Genomic DNA, 25368 nt, shown 5'->3' on the forward strand with positions numbered 1-25368 from the left:
AAATGCAAAATTCTGCGGGTAAGAAACATACAGTACAAAGATATATGAGCGAAATACTTCTTTCAGACAGCGCATAATTTTAGATTAATATAATTAAGTTAAAGGAACTTAGTGTTTGTTACAAAATATTGCAGAATTTATAATGACATATTTTTTCACCTAGAAAGAATTCAATGAGCCCGCAATAGGCATCCTGGAGAAAGAAAATGATATTGGTAAAACTAGAAATATTTGGCTTAACCACTCGAGGGTTACAGAAATTGAAATTCGGAAACTTTACCTCAGTTGGCTTTACACTACCGTATATCACAGTAGTCATCACCACGTTCTTAGGTGTAAAGTCCCCCTGTGGGTGGGGGCGGTAGAATAACACCCACGGTATCCTCTTCCTGTCGTAAGAGGTGACTAAACGGGGCGCCAGGGCTCTGAACTATGGAGCGTGGTTTGGCAGCCACAGGGCCCTTAGCTGAGTCGTGGCATTCCTTCCACTTACTTGTGCCAGGCTCCTCACTTTCATTTATCCTATCCGACCTTCCTTGGTCAATTCTTGTTCTTTTCCGACCCCGACGCTATTAGGTTTGCGAGGGCCAGGGAGTTTTTCATTTCCACGCCCTTTGTGCCCCTTGCCTTTCTGTGGCCGATACCTTCATTTTTAAAAGAGTCGGATCTCTTCCATTTTTCTCTGTGATTAGTGTTATATAGATGATGGTTGCCTAGTTGTACTTCCTCTTAAAACGGTAATCACCACCACCAGGTGTAAAGGATCGTCGATTTTCAGACAGAACGTGGCAAAACATAGAGAATTGTCTCTCATCAACGGATGTTAAGGGTTCATACTTGAAGCAAGTGAGGTCTTCCTCTTCATAAACACTCACATCAAAATGTTCTTTCAATATTTATCTTGCACATAGTTTGATACCCCTGTTTTTTTCAAGCTCTAGTTCTATTTTTTAAATTTCATTTTCGTTTCATTTCATCTCTTTTCAGATATGGTTCAAATATATGTATGTACTAGAGAAAAGATCTTTAAGACGTGATGGATGAACTAAAGATGATTCGAAATGGAGAAAGGCAAAATGGGACAAATAAAACTCACCCTTTTCCGGCCAACAATGGCCCAGAATGAACATACAGTATGTTCGGTCTCGTCTTTGGACACTCGTGAAATAAAGGATTTTTTCTCAACTTCCGAGCCCTAATTATAACAGCCTTATAATAAATGTATAATTATAATTACATCTCGAATTATTTAGATCTAAGAATGATACATTGTACAATTTCGTGCTATTTGCCTTTACTGAATGAACGTTTTACTATCAAGCATTTTTAACAGAGTACCGACTAGTGTCTTGCTCTACACTTTTTCAGGTTTGGACCCCGCCCGACCACTCGTACGGAACCAAAACAAGCTGAACGGAGGAGACGCTGGTGTCGTCCATGTCATCCACACGAACGCTGGACGATACGGCGAGCCTGGAAGGTTGGGACACGTGGACTTCTGTGTGAATGGCGGCCGCATGCAGCCCTTCTGTGAAAACAAGACTCGTGAGTGTTATTACATGATTCTTTAAAGCGTAATACCTTATGCGGCAAAACAATGGCCTCACTGTATTTCTCCAGCGGCATCCTTCACTCTATAGTCTGTGCCGTCTTTGCGTGTTCTCTTCCGAGACTTGACATGATAATGTCAACAGCTTGAGAGTGACGAGGAATTTGTCACAGCTGTCATATTTTCAGTACGTTCCCCGCATGTCGTACAGCTGATTACTGTACGCCATACAAATGAAGTGCTTACCGCACGTCAGCCACTATTACCATTAAGTGTTGAACGACTCTTGTGCGTAAGGCTCAACTGAGTGTAGAGTTCATAACAGCAAGCCGAAAAAGGCTGCCGGTGCCAGGAGTGATGGTCGATACCATAACTATGGTCCAATAGAATGAGGGGGGGGGGGGGAATTGAATTGATCATCCTCGATTCGAAGTAGGCTAATAATAATAATAATAATAATAATAATAATAATAATAATAATAATGTCCGCCTGTGTGGTGTAGTGGTTAGCATGATTAGCTGCCACCTCCGGAGGCTCGGGTTCGATTCCCGGCTGAGCCACAAAATTTGAAAAGTGGTACGAAGGCTGTAACGGGATCCACTCAGCCTCGGGAGGTCAACTGAATAGAGGTGGGTTCGATACCCACCTCAGCTATCCTCGAAGTGGTTTTCCGTGGTATTCCACTTTTCCGTCCCCAGGGGCTCTGAACTTTGGAGCGTGGGTTGGCGACCACGGGGCCCCTAGCTGAGTCCTGGCATTGCTTCCACTTACTTGTGCCAGGCTCCTCACTTTCATCTATCCTATCCGACCTCTCTTGGTCAACTTTTGATCTTTTCCGACCCCGACGCTATTAGGTTTGCGAGGGCTAGGGAGTCTTTTATTTTCACGCCCTTCGTGGCCCTTGTCTTACTTTGGTCGATATCTTCATTTTTCGAAGTGTCGGATCCCTTCCATTTTTTCCTCTGATTAGTGTTATATAGAGGATGGTTGCCTAGTTGTACTTCCTCTTAAAACAATAATCACCACCACCATCCACTTTTCCTCCAGGCAAATGCCGGAATGGTACCTAACTTAAGGCCATGGTCGCTTCCTTCCCTCTTCCTTGTCTATCCTTTCCAATCTTCCCATCCCGCACAAGGACCCTGTGTGGCCGCCTGGGCGAGGTACTGATCCTCCTCCCCAGTTTTATTCCCCGACCCAAAGTCTCACGCTCCAAGACACTGCCCTCGAGGTGGTAGAGATGGGATCCGTCACTGAGTCCGAGGAGAAAACCAACCCTGGAGGGTAAATGGATTAAGAAAGAAAGAAAGAAAGACAGAAAGAAAGAAAGAAAGAAAGAAAGAAAGAAAGAAAGAAAGAAAGAAAAAGAATTGAATTGGCCATCCTCAATTCTCAGTAATAATGATAATAATAATAATAATAATAATAATAAATGAAAATGAAAACCTACAACCAGTTCTCCAGTCATGACCGGGTCAGGGATGGAATGAATGAAACGGATATAGGCTATTAGTACGATGGGGTCGCCACTCCCAAAGTGATATATTAATGACTGATATATGCTATGAAATGAGAATGGAGAGTGTTGCTGGAATGAAAGATGACAGGGAAAACCGGAGTACCCGGAGAAAAACCTGTCCCGCCTCCGTCTTGTCCAGCACAAATCTCACATGGAGTGACCGGGATTTGAACCACGGTATCCAGCAATAATAATAATAATAATAATAATAATAATAATAATAATAATAATAATAATAATAATAATAATAATAATAATAATAATAATAATAGACCCCACCTGGTGGTAAACATTTTCACCATCAGAATGTTAGCCGTCAGGGTAGGAGAGGTGGTGGTTTTCTAATGACACGTAAAATAACCTTTGCGGGACTAAATTCCGGCACTTCGGCGTTTCCAAAAATCGTAAAAGTAGTTAGTGGGGCTTAAAGCCAATGACATTATTATTATTATTATTATTATTATTATTATTATTATTATTATTATTATTATTATTATTATTATTATTATTATTATTATTATACAATCTGCTTTTACGTCGCTACGACACAGATCTTATGGCTAGGAGTGGGAAGGAAGCGACCGTGATCTTCATTTGCATGATGTGAAAATGGGAAACCACGGAAAGCTATCTTCAGGGCTGCCGACAGTGGAGTTCGAACCCACTATCTCCCGAATGCAAGCTGATAGCTACGTGACCCAAACCGCACAGTCACTTGCTCGGTATACAATTTCTAATCACTACACTGTGGACCAGAAGCCTGTATTTAATTCCAAACTTTTCCGCAGTGCTCATATGGAATGAGGACATATGACGCTGTTGATGGTGATTTGTCTGTCGGATGGATGTGTTAAGCCTTGAGCAGAACCCATGGTGTTATTCGACTGGAGTAGGCTATGTGTCCGCTCCTGGTTTCACTCTTTCCTTTTTTTTTTTTCTAACACACATAACGTCATTCATTTCATCTCATTAACTGCTCTGATGAAGTTCCGTCTCATTGACTGAATGGTAAGCGTACTGCTCTTCGGTTCAGAGGGTCCTGCGTTCGATTCCCGGTCGGGTCGGAGATTTTAATCGTTTCTGATTAATTCTTCTGGCTTGTGGACTGGGTGCTTGTGTCCGTCCCAACATTTTCCTCTTCATACTACTGTAAGACAACATACCGCACTACCAACCACCACAGAAACACGCATTAGTGATTTCATCCCTCCATATAAGATTGCCGTCAGGAAGGGCACCAGGCCGTAAAACAGGGCCAAATCCACATATGTGTGACCCCACAAGTGTGAGATAAGCGGTAGGAAAAGAAGAACTCCTCTGATGAAGTTGACGTCAGGAAGGACATCCGGTCGTAAAAACTTGCCACGGAGATTCATCTCAATTCATACCCGACCCCGTAGAGAGATCTGAACGGATGGTTTAGAGGTATGCGTTCCAGATATTCCTTGATGTCAGCAGTTTTGTCAGGTTTTAGTTTCAGTTCTCCGCTAAAGCCGACGAAAAATAATTCCTAAGTTTGGTTACTTCTTGGACATTTCAAATATGTGTTTGACAGCATGTATTTAGAAATGTATCTCGTAGGATGTCCAGCATAATTTGCAGAGAGTTGATGTTTTGCCTAAATTACGCGAATTCTGAATAAGGATCTTTAAAGAAATACATTATTATTATTATTATTATTATTATTATTATTATTATTATTATTATTATTATTATTATTATTATTATTATTATTATTATTATTATTATTATGCCTTTGCTGGCGAGATGTAGTGTTTACAGTGCACTATGTCTTCTGGTATGGGCTATATCAAATTTGTTTCTTTCATTGACCTGTCTCAGTCTCATCCTTGGCTTTGACAATATGAAAGTGACTGAGGTATGAGTGATGCTAGTAATACCATTCCTTATGCAGCCAGTCCCTGTTATGAATGGTGTGAGAATATCGCTCATAGGGTCGGTTGGTTCATGCATTTCAGTGGGCTTGGCAGACTGATATGTAATAGCAACGTCTGGCTCGGTGAGGAAAGCTACGGGAAACTACCTCACTCCTCATTTCCCTAGTACGCCTCTTCAGTGACGCCTAGGCTATTTATGACAGCTGTTGGCGGAGCTGCAGAGGATCAAACCAGCCTTCGGGCTGAATACCCAATATACAACAACATACACATTATTATTATTACGTTATGTTAAAGGATTTAAATATGACTATTTGTTGATCCGACAGTACTATGGCTTGTAATTTGCGAGTAACAAACGAAACGGTAGAGGAAGAGGTGGGAATATGGAACCGCACTTTGTTTTTAAGCCATATATATTAGAAGATAAACTCGATTCATGCAAATGTATGGAATTTTGTTTCCATAATCTATTGACGTCCAATCCCTTAATTAATTCTTCGGTATACCAAACAAGAAATTTTATATTTAAGTTTTTGTGAACACACAGCAAACTCGTCTTCAGACTTAAGGTGTAGGTAATATGGACCCCAAAGGTGTCATCTAGAAAACTTCAAATTAAACACACATAAATATTGTGAGTTTTGATGACAAGTACAGTAGAAATTATAAATTGATGACTGCCAAAAATGATTTACAGTAAGTTCAAGACCGTTGTCCTTTTAACGGCGATAGTCACACACATACGTACTTCTTTCAGCTCCAGCACAATTATTGTAAGCCCATATCTCACAAATCATACATTGGACCCACAATTCCCCTTTTATGTCATCAGAAAATCTACCATCGAAAAACAAACAAGATGCATCTTCTTTATTAGGTTGAGGCTTGCCGATGGGCAGTTCCAAAGAACAATCAGAGTGATCTGAAGGAAAGTTTACAGATTCATCGCTTGAATCCTCAATTGCGGATTTATCCTGTCGAGTCTGTTCTGCTCTTCCTCCTCGTCCAGATCCTTTACCTCCAGGTCTCTGTCCTTTACCTCGACGTCCACGTCCTCGGGTTGTAACTGGATTTTCTTTTTCACTTATTTTCTTAATTGAGGCCTCTAAATGAGCTTTGTACGGTGATCCAGTTACAAGGGTTGCGGGGCATGCTTTTCTACCCCTTGTCGATTTCTTCTTTCTTGAAATGGGCACAGGGCGGATATCTCTAGGTGAAACTGTGAGAAACTGGGATCGCTATTTTGTAGCAAGAAAGGATACTGGTGTTCCGTTGGGTAAGGAGTGGTGTGAACATCCAGGAATAGCAGGATCCGAATGCACGAGTTTCATAGATGGAGCAGCTGTGGTGGGTTCTTGGTCTGGTGGAGGAGGTTCTTGTCTTTCGGCTTCTTGCTCGGCGGCGAGAAAGTCAGCGTCAGTGAAGAGCGTTCGATTGAAGGGCCAGATTCCTGTTACCTTAAAGCCATTTACTGCGATGGCACCAGTTGTACACTGCAGGTAGGCTTTCCCAAAAAGTTCTGCAATATCATAGGGTCCAAGAAGTTTTTCATGGTGTACCATCCACTGCCGAATGTGTTCACTGTAGTGAGTTTTAAGGGGACCCATGAATGTACGGTCCAAAGGTTGGAGTTTATGGGTCGTATAGACGGCAGGGAAAGTAGATGGACGTGATGTCTTCTAGGTAAGTCGATTATGTCAATGTTTCTCGTATGAGAATAATGTCTATCGAAGATAAGCAAAATCAGAGACGTCTCTGTTGGCACAGTCTTCTCAATAAAGTGTTCAAACCAAACTGTGAACAGCTGGTTCTGTACCCACCCTGAGGGATGAGCCCTCCCGATTGATCCAGGGGGAGCCCCTCTCATCAGAGTGTCTGTCATGTTCTTTCTGGGAAAGATAATCATTGGTGGAATATATGAGCCCCCCGCACTCATCGAACATATCACTGTGACCAAAGACCCCCCTGTGGGTGGGGGCGGTAGAATAACACCCACGGTATCCCCTGCCTGTCGTAAGAGGCGACTGAAAGGGGCCCCAAGGGCTCTGAACTTTGGAGCGTGGGTTGGCGACCACGGGGCCCTTAGCTGAGTCCTGGCATTGCTTCCACTTACTTGTGCCAGGCTCCTCACTTTCATCTATCCTATCCGACCTCTCTTGGTCAACTCTTGTTCTTTTCAGACCCCGATGCTATTAGGTTTGCGAGGGCTAGGGAGTCTTTCATTTTCATGCCCTTCGTGGCCCTTGTCTTCCTTTGGCCGATATCTTCATTTTTCGAAGTGTCGGACCCCTTCCATACTTTCACTCTGATTAGTGTTATATAGAGGATGGTTGCCTAGTTGTACTTCCTCTAAAAACAATAATCACCACCACCACCACCTGTGACCAAAGAGCCCCGCTCAGCAGCAGTAAGAGCGCATATTTGACGTTTCCCCTTCAACCCAACAACTTGGAGAAATTTATTCTGCACCCAGTCTCATCCACGTTCCATACTCTGTCAGGGGGTAGCCCAAGCTAATTATACAGCACCCCTAGTAGATCATAAAATACTGCAACCGGGATTTGAACCACGGTATCCAGCGGTGAGCGGCCGGTGCGCTGCCGCCTGAGCCACGGAGGCTTTCTTCTTTTCTTTCTCGATCAAAATAAAACGTAAACGACACGTGGCAGAAGGCAGTAAATGTATGTACGTATTGGAGACACGAAAAATCGACGAGGGAAAGGAGTTCAATCGTTGTAATATATCTGATAATTATTTATTTGTGCTTCCTACAACGACAGGCTGCCTAAATCTGACGAAGTGTCACTAAAATATTGTATGTTTGTTCAACCATGAAGTGTTTTCTGGAGTTATTTCTTTTCGTATGCAGTACTATAGAGGCGATTTCTAACAATTTGGACGGAGCCTTTAATGGACAAGACGGCTAAATCACAGTACAGGTACTTGGAAATGCCCACACTTTTGAAAAACTCAACTAAGAATTTTGATATGGTTCCTCTTGCCCCGATGAAAAGTCCTACAGCCCTTATACAGGGGATGTTGTATGATTCTCTGAAGTAGCTGATGGTTGGTTTTAGATGGGTCGCTTCTCCGCATCTACCACTGCTGGTTGACTGGAGTCGACCTCACATCTAATTTTCCCAGACTATTTTGAAGTTTAATTAGGCCTAATTAATGTTAATATCAAATATCGTCAACTACTACAAGTTTTTCAACGTTTCGTTCTCGCTAAACGATCGCACCACTATTATTAGAGAAATCGAAACTCTACAAAGAAGAATTTAATTGCCGAGAAAAACGAATCTAATGGATATTTTATTTGTTCAGGGAACTGGAAAAAATCCAAAGAAAAACAGCTCGATTTGTTCTGAGTGATTTCCGACAAAAGAGTAGCGTTACAAAAATGTTGCAATGTTTGGGTTGGGAAGAATTGAGAGAAAGAAGAAGAGCTGCTCGACTAAGTAGTATGTTCCGAGCTGTCAGCGGAGAGATGGCGTGGAATGATATTAGTAGACGAATAAGTTTGAATGGCGTTTATAAAAGTAGGAAAGATCACAATATGAAGATAAAGTTAGAATTCAAGAGGACAAACTGAGGCAAATATTCATTTATAGGAAGGGGAGTTAGGGATTGGAATAACTTACCAAGGGAGATGTTCAATAAATTTCCACTTTCTTTGAAATCATTTCGGAAAAGGCTAGGAAAGCAACAGATAGGGAATCTGCCACCTGGGCGACTGCCCTAAATGCAGATCAGTATTGATTGTATATAAGTGTCCTTACCTGCTAATTTGAAGGGCATAGAGCGCGCTAAATTCAAAATATTGAGTACAAGAAACCAGCTTTGCAAACCGCTAAACTACCGACACTGGTTTTTATAAGATGCCATTTGTTGCAGATCCCGAGCTGTGCAGCCATGCTCGGAGTGTGTGTTATCTGGCGGAGAGCATCAACACTGCTACATCGCGCTTGGCCACCCCCTGTAGTAGACGGTGTCCCACCGGCTTCTCCCGAAGAGAAGGAGCACGCCATGGAGACCCAATACTCATGGGAGAGCACACTCCAACTAGGTAAGCAGTGCACTGAGAATATAGTCTGGTCTTTCAGGGCACCATCCTTCTTGACATCTGATGTGTGCCACAATACCACAAAATGAGAAATTTTCGTCTGGTTCTTGCTTTAATAAAACTTGATTGACTTTCTACAAGATTTCACTGTCATTTAGAAAGTAGTTTTATGATACCTGTAATACATTTTGTCATCAAATAGAGTATTTAGAACTTTGCCTTACCAACTCTGGATTAGGTTCCCCCTGTGGTTGGGGGCGGTAGAATAACACCCACAGTATCCACTGCCGGTCGTACGAAGCGACTAAAAGGGGCTCCAGGGGTTCTGGACTTTGGAGCGTGGGTTGGCGACCACGGGGGTTCTTAGCTGAGTCCTGGCATTGCTTCCACTTACTTGTGCCCGGATCCTCACTTTTATCTATCTATCTATCTATCTATCTATCTATCTATCTATCTATCTATATATCTATCTATCTATCTATCTATCTATCTATCTATCTATCTATCTATCTATCCGACCTCCCTTGGTCAACTATCGTTTTTTTCCGACCCCGACGATGTTAGGTTTCCGAGGGCTCGGGAGTCTTTAATTTTCACGCCCTTCGTGGCCCTTGTCTTCCTTTGGCCGATGCCTTCATTCTTTGAAGCGTCGGATCCCTTCCATATTTTCTCTTTGATTAGTGTTATATAGAGAATGGTTGCCTAGTTGTACTTCCTCTTAAAACAATAATCACCTCCACCACCACTCTGGATTTGGTAAAGGGCTTTAATGCGACGTGGTATATACCACTGTGATGCCTTCAGCAGCAAGTTTCACCAATCAATCAATCAATCAATCAATCAATCAATCAATCAATCAATCAATCAATCAATCAATCAATCAATCAATCAATCAATCAATCAATCAATCAATCAATCAATCAATCAATCAATCAATCAATCAATCAATCAATCAATCAATCAATCAATCAATCACTCCCCACTGATCTGCATTTAGGGCAGTTGCCCAGGTGGCTGATTTCCTATCTGTTGTTTTCCTAGCCTTTTCTTAAATGACAGCAAAGACATTTGGAAATTTATTGAACATCTCCCTTGGTAAGTTATTCCAATCCCTAGCTCCTTTTCCTATAAACGAATATTTGCCCCAATTTGTCCTCTCGAATTGCAACTTTATCTTCATATTGTGATAATTCCTTCATTTAAAAAACCACTCTAAATTATTCGTGTACTAATGCCAATCCACGCCATCTTTCCACTGACAGCTCGGAACATACCACTTAGTCGATCAGCTCGTCTCCTTTCTCCCAAATCTTCCTTTGCAACGTTTTCGTAACACTACTATTTTGTCGTAAATCACCCAGAACAAAGCGAGCTGCTTTTCTTTGGATTTTTCCCGTTCTCGAATCAACTAATTCATATTCTCGCCTGGTGGCAAGACTTGAAAGTAACTTTTTGTGGAATAATTTGCAAGCGCAGTGCTTAGTTAGCACATCTACGCCACTTCAGACTCCTACGATCATTACAGCCTGTGCTGTGCGACGCTGAACACCGTCAGTTTAATTGTGGACACCCGGTAGATCCGGTGGAATATTCGCATCTTCATTACTCGTCTCTTCAGCTCGCGTAATGCGCTAGGTATAAAGACCTAATAATAATAATAATAATAATAATAATAATAATAATAATAATAATAATAATAATAATAGCTCGATTGTCTCAGTCGGTAGACCATGATGCTTTCAATCTCACGTTCGTGGGTTAGAGCCCAATGCTGTGCGTCTGTTTGTCCGCCTCTGTGGTGTAGTGGTTAGCGTGATTAGCTGCCACCCCCGGAGGTCCGGGTTTGACTCCCGGCTCTGCCACGAAATTTGAAAAGTGGTGCGAGAGCTGGAACGGGGTTTACTCAGCCTCGGGAGGTCATTTGAGTAGAGGGGGGTTCGAGTTCTACCTCGGCTATCCTCGAAGTGGTTTTCCGTGGTTTCTCACTTCTTCTCCAGGAAAATGCCGGGATGGTACCTAATTTAAGGCCACGGCCGCTTCCTTCACTCTTCCTTGACTATCCCTTCCAATCTTCCCATCCTCCGACAAGGCCCCTGTTCAGCATAGCAGGTGAGGCCGCCTGGGAGAGGTACTGTCATTCTCCCCAGTTGTATCCCCCTACCCAATGTCTCACGCTCCAGGACACTGCCCTTGATGCGGTAGAGGTGGGATCCCTCGCTGAGTCCGAGGGAAACACCAACCCTGGAGGGTAAGCAGATTAAGACAGGAAGAAAGAAAGAAATAATAATAATAATAATAATAATAATAATAATAATAATAATAATAATAATAATAATAATAATCATATGTGAATATCTTCAGATTTCGAAAACCACTGTTTTTTCAGATGATCAGCGTTTTATCAGTATATTAGCGTCATGCAACTGTTATTCTTCATTCTATGACTCTTCTATGTTTCCTTTGTTTCAGTGCCGCTGGATCGTTCTGCCTGTCCAACACAGACGAGCCATACTGCCCTAAGGCCCCAGGCCAGCCGGGAGATCCCCGATGTTGCAGTGAACTGTTGCCCGCGCAAGCACAGTTGGGAACCGACGGAATGCCTTCTCTCTAAATAAGAACTGCCGACCCATTATTAACCACAAAGAATATTGTCGAGGAGCTCCACCGAGAATTAAACATGCTGAATGCGGATGGCAGCAGTATTGTTTAAGAAAATATTCGTTTTCTGGAAGTCTTCTTAAAGATAGGCATTTCAAAAGTGTTAGTTATCGGCCTGCCCATTGTGCTGAGACATGTGCTGAGACGTGTGCTGATCTTTGGCCAAGATACGTTAACTGTAGATTATCAATGTGAGATGATGATGATGATATTTTGCAGTTTGAGAGTTTGTAAACTGATACATTGTCATTATACAGTATCATTTTACCCTAATTTTTATACTGATACTACAAACTCTGTATATGGTAATAAATAAATAAATAAATAAATAAATAAATAAATAAATAAATAAATAAGTAATATGAATTTAGGGCTGTCGACCATGTGGCAGATTACCTTTAAATTGTTTATTTAGATTACAGTATGTCTTAAATAATTTTAAAATCTTGGAATTTAATCGAACATTTTCCTAAATAAAATATTCCAGTCCTTCATTCCTCTTCCTATAAAAGAATATTTGCCCCAGTGTGCCCTCTTGAATCCCAACTTTATCTTCATATGATGTACATTCCTGTCTTTCATTGCAACATGTTACCGATAATAACATACCATGATAATAATGTTCTTAGTAAAGTATATTGTAATGAAGTTTACTCCACGATATTTGCTTTAGAGAGAAAAATATGATTCATTAAACCATCAACTTCCCGTATGTACGGGCTGCCAACAATGAAGGTTGAACCCACGATCTCCCGAATGGAAGCTCACACCTAAGTAAGTAAGTAAGTAAGTAAGTAAGTAAGTAAGGAAGGAAGGAAGGAAGGAAGGAAGGAAGGAAGGAAGGAAGGAAGGAAGTGTACAAAGGCCAGATCATCTGCATATATAAAGCTGCTTGTGTTTGGAGTCAACAGCTGGTCGTTGGTATAGATGTTGAAGAGAACTGGAGCCAAGGCGCTCCCCTGAGGTAGGCCATTTTTCTGTGCTTTTCGACGACGGTGCTGGCCTTGAAAGTCATCAAAAACCTGCGGTTATGAAGGAGATTGCTGATAAGTCTAGTTAGATGGAAGTCCTTGATTAGATTGAACAACTTGACCTGGAGTAACCGATGATGGGCAGTGTCATATGCCGCTGTTAGATCCACAAAGACCACTCCTGTCATCTGGTAAGTTTCAAACCCATCCTCTATAAAATGAGTGAGATTCAAGAGTTGGCCTGTGCAGACTTAGGCGAAAATCCTGCTTGCTTGGTTATGAGTTCAGGGTCAATTGCAGCCATTATTATATTCAGAATCATACGCTCAAATTGTTTATAGAGCTGGATAAGGAGACTAATAGGCCTATAATCTTGGGATGGTTTACTTCCTTGCCATGTTTCAGAAGAGCCACCACTCAGCTCTTTCGGTGGATCTTTGGTATTTGGCACTTGCTCATGCAGGTATTGAAAAGATCTAAGCTTATATCGTAATGGAACATATTAAGTAAATTCTTTCTTCATAATTTAATGATATATTTTGTTTACAACAAATATAAATAATGTATACCTAACTGTCTTAATCCTGTATTTTACCAACAACTAAATAATCTGCACTCACTCTCACGTATTCTAAGCCCAAAAAACATATCCATGACTATTCTTTCCCGTGTAGCGGAGAAAATGAACGAGTGCGAGTTTATCTTTACCAGAATCCACTAGAATTAACTTGCCCGACTTGGTACCGTATTCTTTTATCTGTCCTGAGTAGCTTTTTGTTGGCTATGGGCACGGTGAACATTTACTTGGAATGATAAGCCGCGAGAAGTTTGAAGGTAGAATATGCGTCAATAGAAAAAGTATTAGTAACAAGGGGTCCACAGTTATCTAACCAGATAAGAGCGAAGTTATCTGCGGAACAGTCTTGACTCTTCACGGATCCAACATGCGTGCAACATTTTTCTCACTGCTGTTAATAGTGGGTGAGTTACTAGTGCCTTATGCGGCCCTACTCATTACTGCATTTTAGATCGTTAATCATTTGTGTTATTATATCTTAACAGCGTGATAAGATCAATATGTGTTACTCTGCTCAGGAATGTGTGGTGCTGAGTAATGGCACTCAGAGCACGACTAGTGCGTGGTGGTGGTGGTGATTACTGTCTTAAGAGGAATCACAACTGGGCAACCATCCTGAATTAACATTAATCAGAAGGGAAAATGGAAGATTCCCCTGTGAGTGCGGGTGGTAGAATAACACCCACGGTATCCCCTGTCTGTCATAAGAGGCGACTAAAAGGGGCCTCAGGGGCTCTTACCTTGGGAGCGTGGGTTGGTGACCACGGGGTCCTCAGCTTAGTCTTGGCACTGCTTCCAATTACTTCTGCCAGGCTTTTCACTTTCATCTATCCTATCCGACCTCCTTTGGTCATCCCCCTGTGGGTGGGGTGGTAGAATAACACCCACGGTATTCCCTGCCTGTCGTAAGAGGCGACTAAAAGGATCCCCAGAGGCTCTGAACTTTGGAGCGTGGGTTGGCGACCACGGGGCCCCTAGCTGAGTCCTGGCATTGCTTCCACTTACTTGTGCCAGGCTCCTCACTTTCATCTATCCTATCCGACCTCCCTTGGTCAATTCTTGTTCTTTTCCGACCCCGACGCTATTAGGTTTGCGAGGGCTAGGGAGTCTTTCATTTTCACGCCCTTCGTGGCCCTTGTCTTTCTTTGACCGATATCTTCATTTTTCGAAGTGTCGGATCCCTTCTATTTTTCCCTCTGATTAGTGTTATATAGAGGATGGTTGCGTAGTTGTACTTCCTCTTAAAACAATAATCACCACCACCACCTCCCTTGGTCAACTCTTGCTCTTTTCCGACCCCCATGGTATTAGAGCAGTCGAGGCTTAGGGAGTCTTTCATTTTCACGCCCTTCGTGGCCCTTGTCTTCCATTGGCCGATAGCTTCAGTTTTCGAAGTGTCCGATCCCTTCCATTGTTTGTCTCTGATTAGTGTTATATAGAGGATGGTTGCCTAGTTGCACTTCCTCTTAAAACAATAATCACCACCACATTCAACAGACAAACCTACTGTATGGCTTCTTCGTTAGAATCTGGATGAGGATTCAGCCGAACACACTTTATTACAAACAAATATTTAAGAGATATAGCTAAAATAAAGTGCTCTTTTTTTTTTACTAGTTGCTTTACGTCGCACCGACACAGGTAGGTCGTATGGCGACGATGGGATAGGAAAGGCCCGGGAGTGGGAAGGAAACGGCCGTGGCCTCAATTAAGGTCTGGTGTGATAAAATGGCTTTTATTTCAACGTAATTATTAATTTTTTAAATTATAAATTATGTTGCCCATAGAGAGTTCTTCACATTCTCACTATAAGCAAGCTGAGAGCAGAGAAAAGCATGGCTACTAACAAGTCAGATATCTTATTGCTTTTTTATTTGTCTCCAAATTTAAAATTCCGTTTCACATTTCGTTATCTCAGATTAGACACGCAAATGTCGAAAATATGGCCAGTTGTGTTATTGTCTGCTATAGCGTTAGGGTGGCGAATGAAAAAAAAAAAGGATTTTTTCGTGTTGTATTACTCAGAAACAAAGTAACAGGACTCGCAACTACTGTATTTACATATGCACGGCCGACTTGATGTGTCGCTCTAGCTAGGTAAGGAGCGCAGCGAGGGATCCAGTCAGCCGTGACATAAGTCACATAGTTTGTAGTCGCACCCATAGATTGCGCACAGGTGCATAACTTGGTAAAACAGAACGTTGGTGTACTCCTGTGGGCAAGAGCGATAGAGTACGCCCATGGTATCCTCTGCCTCTCGTAAAAGGCGACTAAAACGGCGGATGCAGAGTGGATCTCGGCCCACAAGTGGCCACGGCTGGTCCGTGGTCCGACAGAACTGTACTCCGACCGGCCAACCGAGCAGAGGAGGTGTGGTTCTATGCCTCTGTAATCGGGAGACGGAGAGAGGCTATCCCTACCGTCCGCTGTTCTGAGAATGGTTTTCCGTGGTTTTCCATTCTCCTGTACTAAGACGAATGTCGGGACAGTTTTTAGTGTAGGCCACGGCCGCCAACCCTCTCACGTTCTCCTCCAATACAAGTCTCCTGGCCTGAGAGACGGCGTCAGCGTCTAAGAGGCTCGCCCCCCCCCCCCTTCAGAGGAGGAAAGAAAACATTTAGTAGTAGTAGTAGCGGTCCTGAACTTGGAAGTGCGTGTAGGTGATTACGGTTCCCCTAGCTCAGTCAGGCATTGCTCCTACTTACTTGTAACAGCTCATCAATTTCATCTTACCTATACAACCTTACTTGGTCAACTCTTGTTCTCTTCCAACCCCGACAGTATTAGGTTTGTAAGGCCTAGGGAAGTTTTCATTTTCACATCCACACCCCTTCGTCGCACTTTTTTGTTTACAGCAGAACACAATAAGCTGAAACCATGAATTGTATAGGGACCTTCGTAGTTTGGAAGAATCTTACTTGCTAAGTAAAACAAATCGCAAATGTGCGTAATTCTGTGTACTTTAGGTGCAATTTCTTTTATTTTTTCATTTAGCCATTTTATCGTCCAGGTTTGGTTTCTTTCCTCGGACTCAGCGAAGGATCTCACATCTACCGCCTCAAGGACAGTGTCCTGGACCGCGAGACATTTGGTAGGGGATAAAACTGAGATTGAGGACCAGTACCTCTCCCATGTGTCCTCATGCTATGCTGAATAGGGGCCTTGTGGGGGATGGAAAGACTGGAAGGGATAGACAAGGAAGAAGGATGGAATCGGCCGTAACCGTAAGTTTGGTACCATCCCAGCATTTGCATGGAGAAGAAGTGGGAAACCACCGAAAACCACTTCGAGGATGTCTGAGGTGGGAATCGAACCCCCCTCTACACAGCTGACCTCCCGAGACTGAGTGAACTCCCTACAACTTTTGAAATTTCGTAGTATAGCTGGGAATCGAACCCTGGCCTCCAGGACTGGCAGCCAATCATACTAACTACTACACCACAGAGGCGGACTACAAACATTTAAAAATTGGTAAAGTGTACGATTGTCGTTTATTTTTCCATCATAATTGTAGGCTCATTCATTTTACTACCTAAGCATTAGGGAAGAGAGACAGGTAGCGCGAAAGAGAGAGATATTTGACTGCTATGGCAAGGTGGGGAGTTTAGATCGACCCAGCCACTTTGTACACTTAATGCGTGCAAAAATCCTGTGCAGCTCTGTTATAAACGATATCAGAAATTTTCCCCCAGAAGCACGTCCCATTACGTAGAACTTCTGAATGAGTTTTGCTACACACCACTGTTGAATAGAGAGAAACTGAGGAAATATTCCTGCATCAACTTGTGTATACTGCAATAGACAGCTACTGTAGTCGAACGAGGACTCGCTGTGAAGTGATGTCTTCTCGGTCTTAGCTGTTGTTTCCACAGCACATCGGAAAAGTTGGGCACGCATGCGCAAAAGACGAAGTTCCTGCTTAGAAATTCTCGCTGAGCTGTGACCTGCACGGCACCCGGCGTGGAGCGCACTAGTTAACTGGTTGTGAGGAGAGTTGAATTATTTCTTATTCTCTGGCTGACGTCCTTTTCAAAACACTGCATTTGATTGTGGATAGTATTTTTTAAGTAATTTATTTTTCAAATAGACAATATGCTGCAGCACATCAGCACATAAGGTACGGCCGCCCCTGCCTTCAAAGCCTTTCTGGATAAGAATTCCTCTTTCTTCATCTCGATCACTTTAAAACGAGGATGCTTCCAGTTTGATGATTTGGTGTCCGACTCGTTGGCTGAACGGTCAGCGTACTGGCCTTCGGTTCAGAGGGTCCCGGGTTCGATTCCCGGCCGGGTCGGGGATTTTAACCTTAATTCCAATGGCACGGGGGCTGGGTGTATGTGTTGTCTTCATCATCATTTCATCCTCATCACGACGCGCAGGTCGCCTACGGGGGTCAAATAGAAAGACCTGCACCTGGCGAGCCGAACCCGTCTTGGGATTTCCCGGCACTAAAAGCCATACGACATTTCATTTTTCATTTGGTAATTTTTACCCAGTCTTCTGGAGTGTAGATATGTGTCATATGATGAATTAGGCAGATAACCTTCACCATTAGACATGTTATTGTCCAAATAAAACACATACAGTCACAAACAAACAATGATGGTCTGTAGATTAATGGACTTTGTTCACTATGGCAGTGACAAATGCTTAGTTACCTTCACCTTGCAGAAGAAGTTCCACCCTCTGTGAAGTAGCAAAAGTTATGGACTTAGTTTTCTATAGTAGCTTAGTGAATAAATCGAAGACTTGTTAGCCCCAGATTGCATTAATCCCCAAAATGACCAGCGGTGGATCTGGTCCACTTTGGTTGTGAACACCCCCAAATAAATAGATGCGCTGGCTCGCTGTGTTCGACATCTTTCCGCGCACGAACATCAGGAAACAGGAAAAGGATATGTTTGATCCCGACAGCTCTTTATAGCCCAGTTCGTAAGACAATATAAGTTTAACACTAGTTCGGATATGCATGGCATCCAATCAGTTGCCGTGCACTTTGCGCTTGACCCCTCGAGGTCTTGACATTTACGTGAAATTACTAAAAATATGCCCGTCTCCGTAGGGTAATGGTTATCACCTTAGCTGCTGTCATCGGATGTCCGGATTCGATTCCAGGTACTGTTAGAAATTTAAGAATGGCAGGAGGTCTGGTATATCGGGGTGTACCTGAAATGAGCTGTACCACTCCAGAACGATATGTCTGATGACCTTGCCATTTTCTATAAAGGTAAGTGGTGCATTATATGTGTGATGATATTTATATTTTATATTAGACGAAGGTAGAATATTATAGTGTGTGTTTGCAATTTATTTATTTATTTATTTATTTATTTATTTATTTATTTATTTATTTATTTATTTATTTATTTTAGTTTCTTTAGTCAGAAGCAATAACGTACAATGCAGTAATGGAATGTTACAATTACACAATTGATAAATAAATAAATAAATAAATAAATAAATAAATAAATAAATACATGGAATGAAATTCCTTGGGAAAATGTTTGAGCCTTTTGAAATATGTACGGGCGTTCGTCAAGGTGACGACATCTCCCCTATTCCGTTTAACTTCGTTCAAGACAAAGTTATTACAGAATGGAAAAGGGACGTCAAAGGTGTGAGCATCGGAAACTTGGGAAGCAAAGTCAAGGTGAAATGTTTAGCCTTTTCTGATGATCTAGCAATCATTACTAAGACCAGAGATGAAACCAGATACGCGTACAGATATTACACAATATAGCATAACACGCAGGCCTCGAGATATCGTACGAAAACACCGAATACATGGAAAATCTACATCAACATAGAAAAAAAAAAAAAAAAAACCCTCCCCTAGAGATGGAAAACGGCGCAATTTTACAGGTAAGGGTGTATTCTGCCCGAAGGCAGGTCCGAACCTCCGCAGAGGTGTGCCTGAGCTGGAGTTTACGCACGATAGGGTGGCCAGTTCCTTTCCGCTCCTCCATTCCCTTATCCTCCACTAACAGCGCGTGACAACTCATACAAATCTCGACCACGCCCAATGCTGCTTAACTTTGGAAATCTCACGAGATCCGGTATTTCAACACGGCTACGGCCGTTGGGCAATTTTACAGGTGTCCTCCTTCAAATATCTTGGAGAAATTATACTACCATCGGGACTAAACAGTAGGGCCAACATAGAAAGAGCCTCCAAACTCCATAAGGCGTACAGACTAACGAGGAATTACCACAACAAAAGAGTCATATCGCGTAATGCAAAATTACGACACGGCAAGACAGTTGTTTTGCCGGAAGCTTAATACGCCTCCAAAATCATATCCCTTGGAGGTCACTAAAATTATAGAAATTGAAAAACAAGAAAAGAAACTTCTCCGGAAAATTTATGTTCCCACGAGAGCAAATGAAATGTGTAAATAAATAAATAACAAATTGCAAACACGAACTATAATATTCTACCTTTGTCTACTATAAAATATAAATGTCATCACACATGGGAGCCTCCGTGGTTAAGGCGGCAGCGCGCCGGCCTCTCACCGCTGGGTTCCGTGGTTCAAATCCCGGTCACTCCATGTGAGATTTGTGCTAGACAAAGAGGAGGCGGGACGGGTATTTCTCCGGGTATTCTTGTTTTCCCTGTAATATTTCATTCCAGCAACACTCTCTAATATCATTTCATTTCATGTGTCGTTCATTAATCATTGCCCCAGAGGAGAGCTACAGGCTTCGGCAGCTGGCACAATTCCTACCCTCGCCGCTAGATGGGGGCTTCATTAATTCCATTTCTGACCCGGTCGAATGACTGGACACAGGCTATGGATTTTGATTTCATTTTCACCGCACATATAATACACCACTTTCTTTTACAGAAAATGGCAAGGTCATCAAGCAGTATTATTAGACCTTTATGTTTTATTATTCTATAGATGATTTGAGTAAAGAAGTGGAATCAGAGAGATAGGGCTTTTTGCGGATAATGTTACTCTGTATAGAGTAATAAATAAGTTGCAAGATTGTGAGCAACTGCAAAATGACCTCGATAATGTTGTGAGATGGACAGTAGGCAATGGTATGACGATAAACGGGGTTAAAAGTCAGCTTGTGAGTTTCACAAATCGGAAAATACCTCTCAATTTTCATTACTGCATTGATGGGGTGAAAGTTCCTTTTGGGGATCATTGTAAGTACCTACGTGTTAATATAAGGAAATATCAATATTGGGTTAATCACATAAATGGGATTGTAAATGAAGGGCACAGATCTCTGCATATGATTATGAGAGTATTTAGGGGTAGTAGTAAGGACGTAAAGGAGAGGGCATATAAGTCTCTTGTAAGACCCTAACTTGAGTATGGTTCAAGCGTATGGGACCCTCACCAGGATTACTTGATTCAAGAACTGGAAAAAATCCAAAGAAATGCAGCTCGATTTGTTCTGGGTGATTTCCGACACAAAAGTAGCATTACAAAAATGTTATACAGTTTGTGCTGGGAAGACGTGGGAGAAAGGAGACGAGCTGCTCGACTAAGTGGTATATTCCGAGCTTTCAGTGGAGAGATGGCGTAGAATGACATTAGTAGACGAGTAAATTCGAGTGGTGTCTTTAAAAGTAGGAAAGATCACAATATGAAGATAAACTTGGAATTCAAGAGGACAAAGTTGGGCAAATATTCGTTTATAGGAAGGGGAATTAGGTACTGGAATACCTAATCAAGGGAGATGTTCAATAAATTTCCATTTCTTTGCAATCATTTAAGAAAAGGCTAGGAAAACAACAGACGGGGAATGTGCCATTTAGTTGACTGCCCTAAATGCAGACCAGTAGTGCCTGAGTGATTGAGCGATTGTGCATTAAGAGGAAAACAGCGGACCTCTACTCATTAACTGAAAGGTCCATTGATGCCGTACGCAAGCGACACCTGAAATTCAATGGCCATATCTTTAGAATGGACAGCGACAGATTCCCCAAAATATTATTTAAAGTAATTAACTCAAAGAAGGTCAAATTTAACTGGCTAGCGGACCTCCAAGAAATGAATATCACGGACGACATCATAGAATATCGAGAAGCCTTTAGTATAATAGTAGGCAAGCACAAATTCGTGGAGAAACCTAAAACGTAAGCTGGTAGGAAATGGTCCACAGAATGCAAGATGCAACACAGTGCATTTACGAAGAGATTTCGGGAGAATAAGAAGTGAAAACCATCAAAAACCATCAAGCCAACGAACAAGTTCAAACGCGCTCTTTGAATGGACGTAACGAAGAAAGAAAGAAAGAAAGAAAGAAAGAAAGAAAGAAGGAAAGAAAACAGAAGAAATAAAATGCCTCAGATTAGCTGATCTTCATCCAGAAATGGGCCACTTTCATGGCGCTATCACAGTCTGCCATTAACTCTTGCGTTGTGTAAGGGTATCGGCTAGTTCACAGGTACGCAGGTATAACAACGTCCGTCTCTTTACACAGTCGCAGAGATCTGAACTCTGTAGGTATCCCTATTTATGTAAAGTGACTCTACATCTCTGAGCCTACACGTGGTGCCCCTGTGTAAGTACCTGGAATCGAATTCCAGTACTGATCTGAACGTCAACACTCTAGAGGCATTTTCAGTCTGCAATTTGTTAATAAGATAGTTGGTCTCTTTGCGGAGATAATTGTTCATTATTTTTTTTCATAGAATATTTTTCGAATGTGTGCTTGTAACTTTCCACTCTTTCATTTTGTTCTTACGTTTTATTTTACTTTCCTTTTTATGAAGTACACTGATGATATTGCAATAGCAACTCGACACAGTCAAGTACACCGTGTTGAGGAAAGCTTGGAAAGCGATGTGAACACCTTGGAAAAGTATTTTAAACAATGGCGGCTTTCCCCTAGTGCCAACAAAACTGAAGTTTCATCCTTTCAGTTGAACAACAAACTAGCACATACAAAACTTAATGTCACCTTGCAACAGAGCTCTCAGATTCAAACCCCCTGTGGGTGGGGGCGGTAGAATAACACCCACGGTATCCCCTGCCTGTCGTAAGAGGCGACTAAAAGGGGCCCCAGGGGCTCTGAACTGTGGAGCGTGGGTTGGCGACCACGGGGCCCTCAGCTGAGTCCTGGCATTTCTTCCACTTACTTGTGCCAGGCTCCTCACTTTCATCTATCCTATCTGACCTACCTTGGTCAACACTTGTTCTTTTCCGACCCCGACGCTATTAGGTTTGCGAGGGCTAGGGAGTCTTTCATTTTCACGCCCTTCGTGGCCCTTGTCTTTCTTTGACCGATATCTTCGTTTTTCGAAGTGTCGGATCCCTTCTATTTTTCCCTCTGATTAGTGTTATATAGAGGATGGTTGCCTAGTTGTACTTCCTCTTAAAACAATAATCACCACCACCACCACTCTCAGATTCAATCAGTTTCCCAAATATCTCGGAGTCACCTTTGATCGCACATTGTCTTTTAAGAAACATCTCTCAGACGGTCAGAAAGGACACCGCTACAATACTTATAACATCTGGAATCTGGAACGGATTGGGACATAATAAAAATGAAAACCTAAAACCTGTTTTCCAGTCAATGACCGGGTCATGGATGGAAGGAATGAATGAAGCCCCCCCATCTTGCGGCGAGGATAGGAATTGTGTCGGCTACCGAAGCCTATCGCACTCCTCTGGGGCAATGATTAATGACTGGCAGATGAAATGAAATGATAGTGGAGAGTGTTGCTGGAATGAAAGATGACAGGGAAAACCGGAGTCCCCGGAATAAAACCTGACCCACCTCCGCTTTGTCCAGCACAAATCTCACATGGAGTGACCAGAATTTGAACCACGGAACCCAGCGGTGAGAGGCCGACGCGCTGCCGTCTGAGCCACGGAGGCTCCCAGGGATAATAATAATAATAATAATAATAATAATAATAATAATAATAATAATAATAATAATAATAATAATAATAATAATAATAATAATAATAATATGATTAGATAGTTCAGCCAATACTGAAAGGACTTCAAAACTTCAGAGGGCATTTAGACTAACATATGATCACTACCTGCCTGCTGTCATTTCTTGATGGATACAGTACATCTCTTGGCACAGGCCAGAGTAAAGTGTAGCTTCCACCGAAGTCCCAGTCAACATCCATAGCTGTAACAATATGGAAGCTGCTGGGGTATGGGTAGTGCTGAGTAATGACATTCAGAGCACGACTAGTGCATCTGAGTGTTATGAAAGGTGCTGCTCACAGGGTCAGTCATGCTGCAATAGTACTTTCTGACCCAGTGAGGAAAGCAATGGCAAACTACCTCACTCCTCATCTTGCTTAGTACACCTCATTTTGGTGCTGCCATTGGTTTTGGGGGTTTCCTTATAACCGCATAACCTTTGGTGTGGTGCTATTTGAGGATCCAACCAGCCTCTGGATTGATGACAGACAGATGATCACTACAATGAACGAGTAATGTCACGCAATGCTAAAGTGAAACATTAAAAACAGTGGTCCTACTGGAAGCTCTATATGCATCAGAAACCTTAACCTTACGAAAGCATTCTAAAATTGCAGATAGTGAGAAACAAAAAAGTAAAATTCTTAGGAATTTTTTCGTCCCCACACAAGAAAACACATTTGGATCAAAAGGCGAACTGCAGACCTCTATATTCACAATACTGTACTGAGGAAGATGTTTGAAATATTTTGTACACAGTTTTAGGATGATATTAATAGAGTCACAAGAAGATTATTTAATGTAATAAATTCCCAGAACAGGAGAATAAATTGGCTGGAGGAAGCAAGAGGTGACCTGAATGAATAGAACACCAGGGAAGACATGAAAAATCGCGAAGTCTTTAGGACCTCAGTTAAAAAAAAAACGTGCATTTGTGGTGAACACTAGCAGGAGGACTGGTACATAGTGGTCAGAAGAACGGAAGAGGCAACGCAGTGACTTCATGAAGAGATTTTGGAAGTGTAGGAAGGCGAAAGTCATCAAGCCAATAAACAAATTCCAGCGCGCTCTGTGAACGGTCATAACGTCATAACGAAACATGAAGAAGAATAGGAACACCTCTCTGTTTGTGGTATAAATAAATAAATAAATAAATAAATAAATAAATAAATAAATAAATAAATAAATAAATACTATGTAATACGGTGATAGATAACATTCCTCGTCGACAAGAAATGAAACAAAGTTTATTCAAGTTCTTTTCTGTCCACAGGGATCCACGAAGGATGTCGGTCACTAGGGGAGCAGGCTCCGTCCAGAACGCCGAGACTTGTGTGTGTACCGGACATCGCGATGCCGTTTTCTTGCCAAAATCGTCGCAGTTTTCCCAGGGATGAGGTGAACCGGAGTTCACTACATAGCAGCAGGATAGCTGTGGAGAGCGAAGATGTCACCTTCATTCTCTTCACTAGGTAGTTATTATGATTTAAAAGTTTTCTGTACCTTGGAGAAATTTGTTCATTACAAACATGCATTGTCTTCCTTCTTCTTCGCTTCCTTTTAGGCCGTGACCATATCATTTCTGCCTTCACTTTATGCTAGTATCTTTTCATTCATTTTCCTACGTCTGTCCTTCTCTGTAGGATCATTTTTCCCTCCTGGCACCCCCAACGTCTCCTGAAAATCTGTTAAAATTTGTTAAATAAATTCAGATTGTTCAATCGTAAAAATGCCAGCGTTTCGCCGGAGTGCGGCCTGGGCTCAACAGTTAAAACTGCACATATCCAAGACATTTGCCGGTTAGTATACTGGTACCTATGTTGGTACTTTTACGATTGAGCAACCTGAATTTATTTGATGTTCTCAACCGGAAGAAATAAATTAAAGTTTCCTTGCGGGAACTTAATATCTGATCCTTGATTTGTTGTCTAAATAGTCTATATATCTGTCCGCTATGTCTTCTTCTCTAATCCCTATCTTGATCAAGCCAATTTTTACTTCCCGAATCTATTTTGATTCATTTTTCCGTTTCTGAAGATGTTTCCTTTCGTCAGTCTGCTCCTTTCCAATCAAACTAAGTGCCCGCAGCACTGACTCTTCTCTTCCTCAATAGTTCAACCACTCCTTGTCTTCCGGAACAATTCCTTGTTAGATTTGAATCCTCCTATCCCGATGTTTAATCTTTGGGCCCAAAATTGTCCTGAATCTATCT

The 25368-nt window shown here is 42.1% G+C and overlaps 2 protein-coding genes across 2 annotated transcripts in view; both read left to right on the forward strand.

The window, feature by feature from the left end:
• The window catches only part of LOC136881009 (phospholipase A1 VesT1.02), a 42731-nt gene extending 30735 nt beyond the window's left edge, over window positions 1-11996 (forward strand). Inside the window, exons 5-7 of the mRNA XM_067153589.2 lie at window positions 1369-1545; window positions 8868-9039; window positions 11506-11996. Of these exons, the coding sequence (XP_067009690.2) occupies window positions 1369-1545; window positions 8868-9039; window positions 11506-11647 (491 nt within the window). The 3' untranslated portion in view covers window positions 11648-11996. The remainder of the gene's footprint in view (window positions 1-1368; window positions 1546-8867; window positions 9040-11505) is intronic.
• A 1576-nt stretch (window positions 11997-13572) lies between these two features.
• Window positions 13573-25368, forward strand: part of LOC136880932 (endothelial lipase) — a 47390-nt gene continuing 35594 nt past the window's right edge. The window contains exons 1-2 of the mRNA XM_067153462.2: window positions 13573-13646; window positions 24430-24628. Of these exons, the coding sequence (XP_067009563.2) occupies window positions 13610-13646; window positions 24430-24628 (236 nt within the window). The 5' untranslated portion in view covers window positions 13573-13609. The remainder of the gene's footprint in view (window positions 13647-24429; window positions 24629-25368) is intronic.

Source organism: Anabrus simplex, chromosome 9 (assembly GCF_040414725.1).
Source record: "Anabrus simplex isolate iqAnaSimp1 chromosome 9, ASM4041472v1, whole genome shotgun sequence".
Lineage (NCBI taxonomy): Eukaryota > Metazoa > Arthropoda > Insecta > Orthoptera > Tettigoniidae > Anabrus > Anabrus simplex.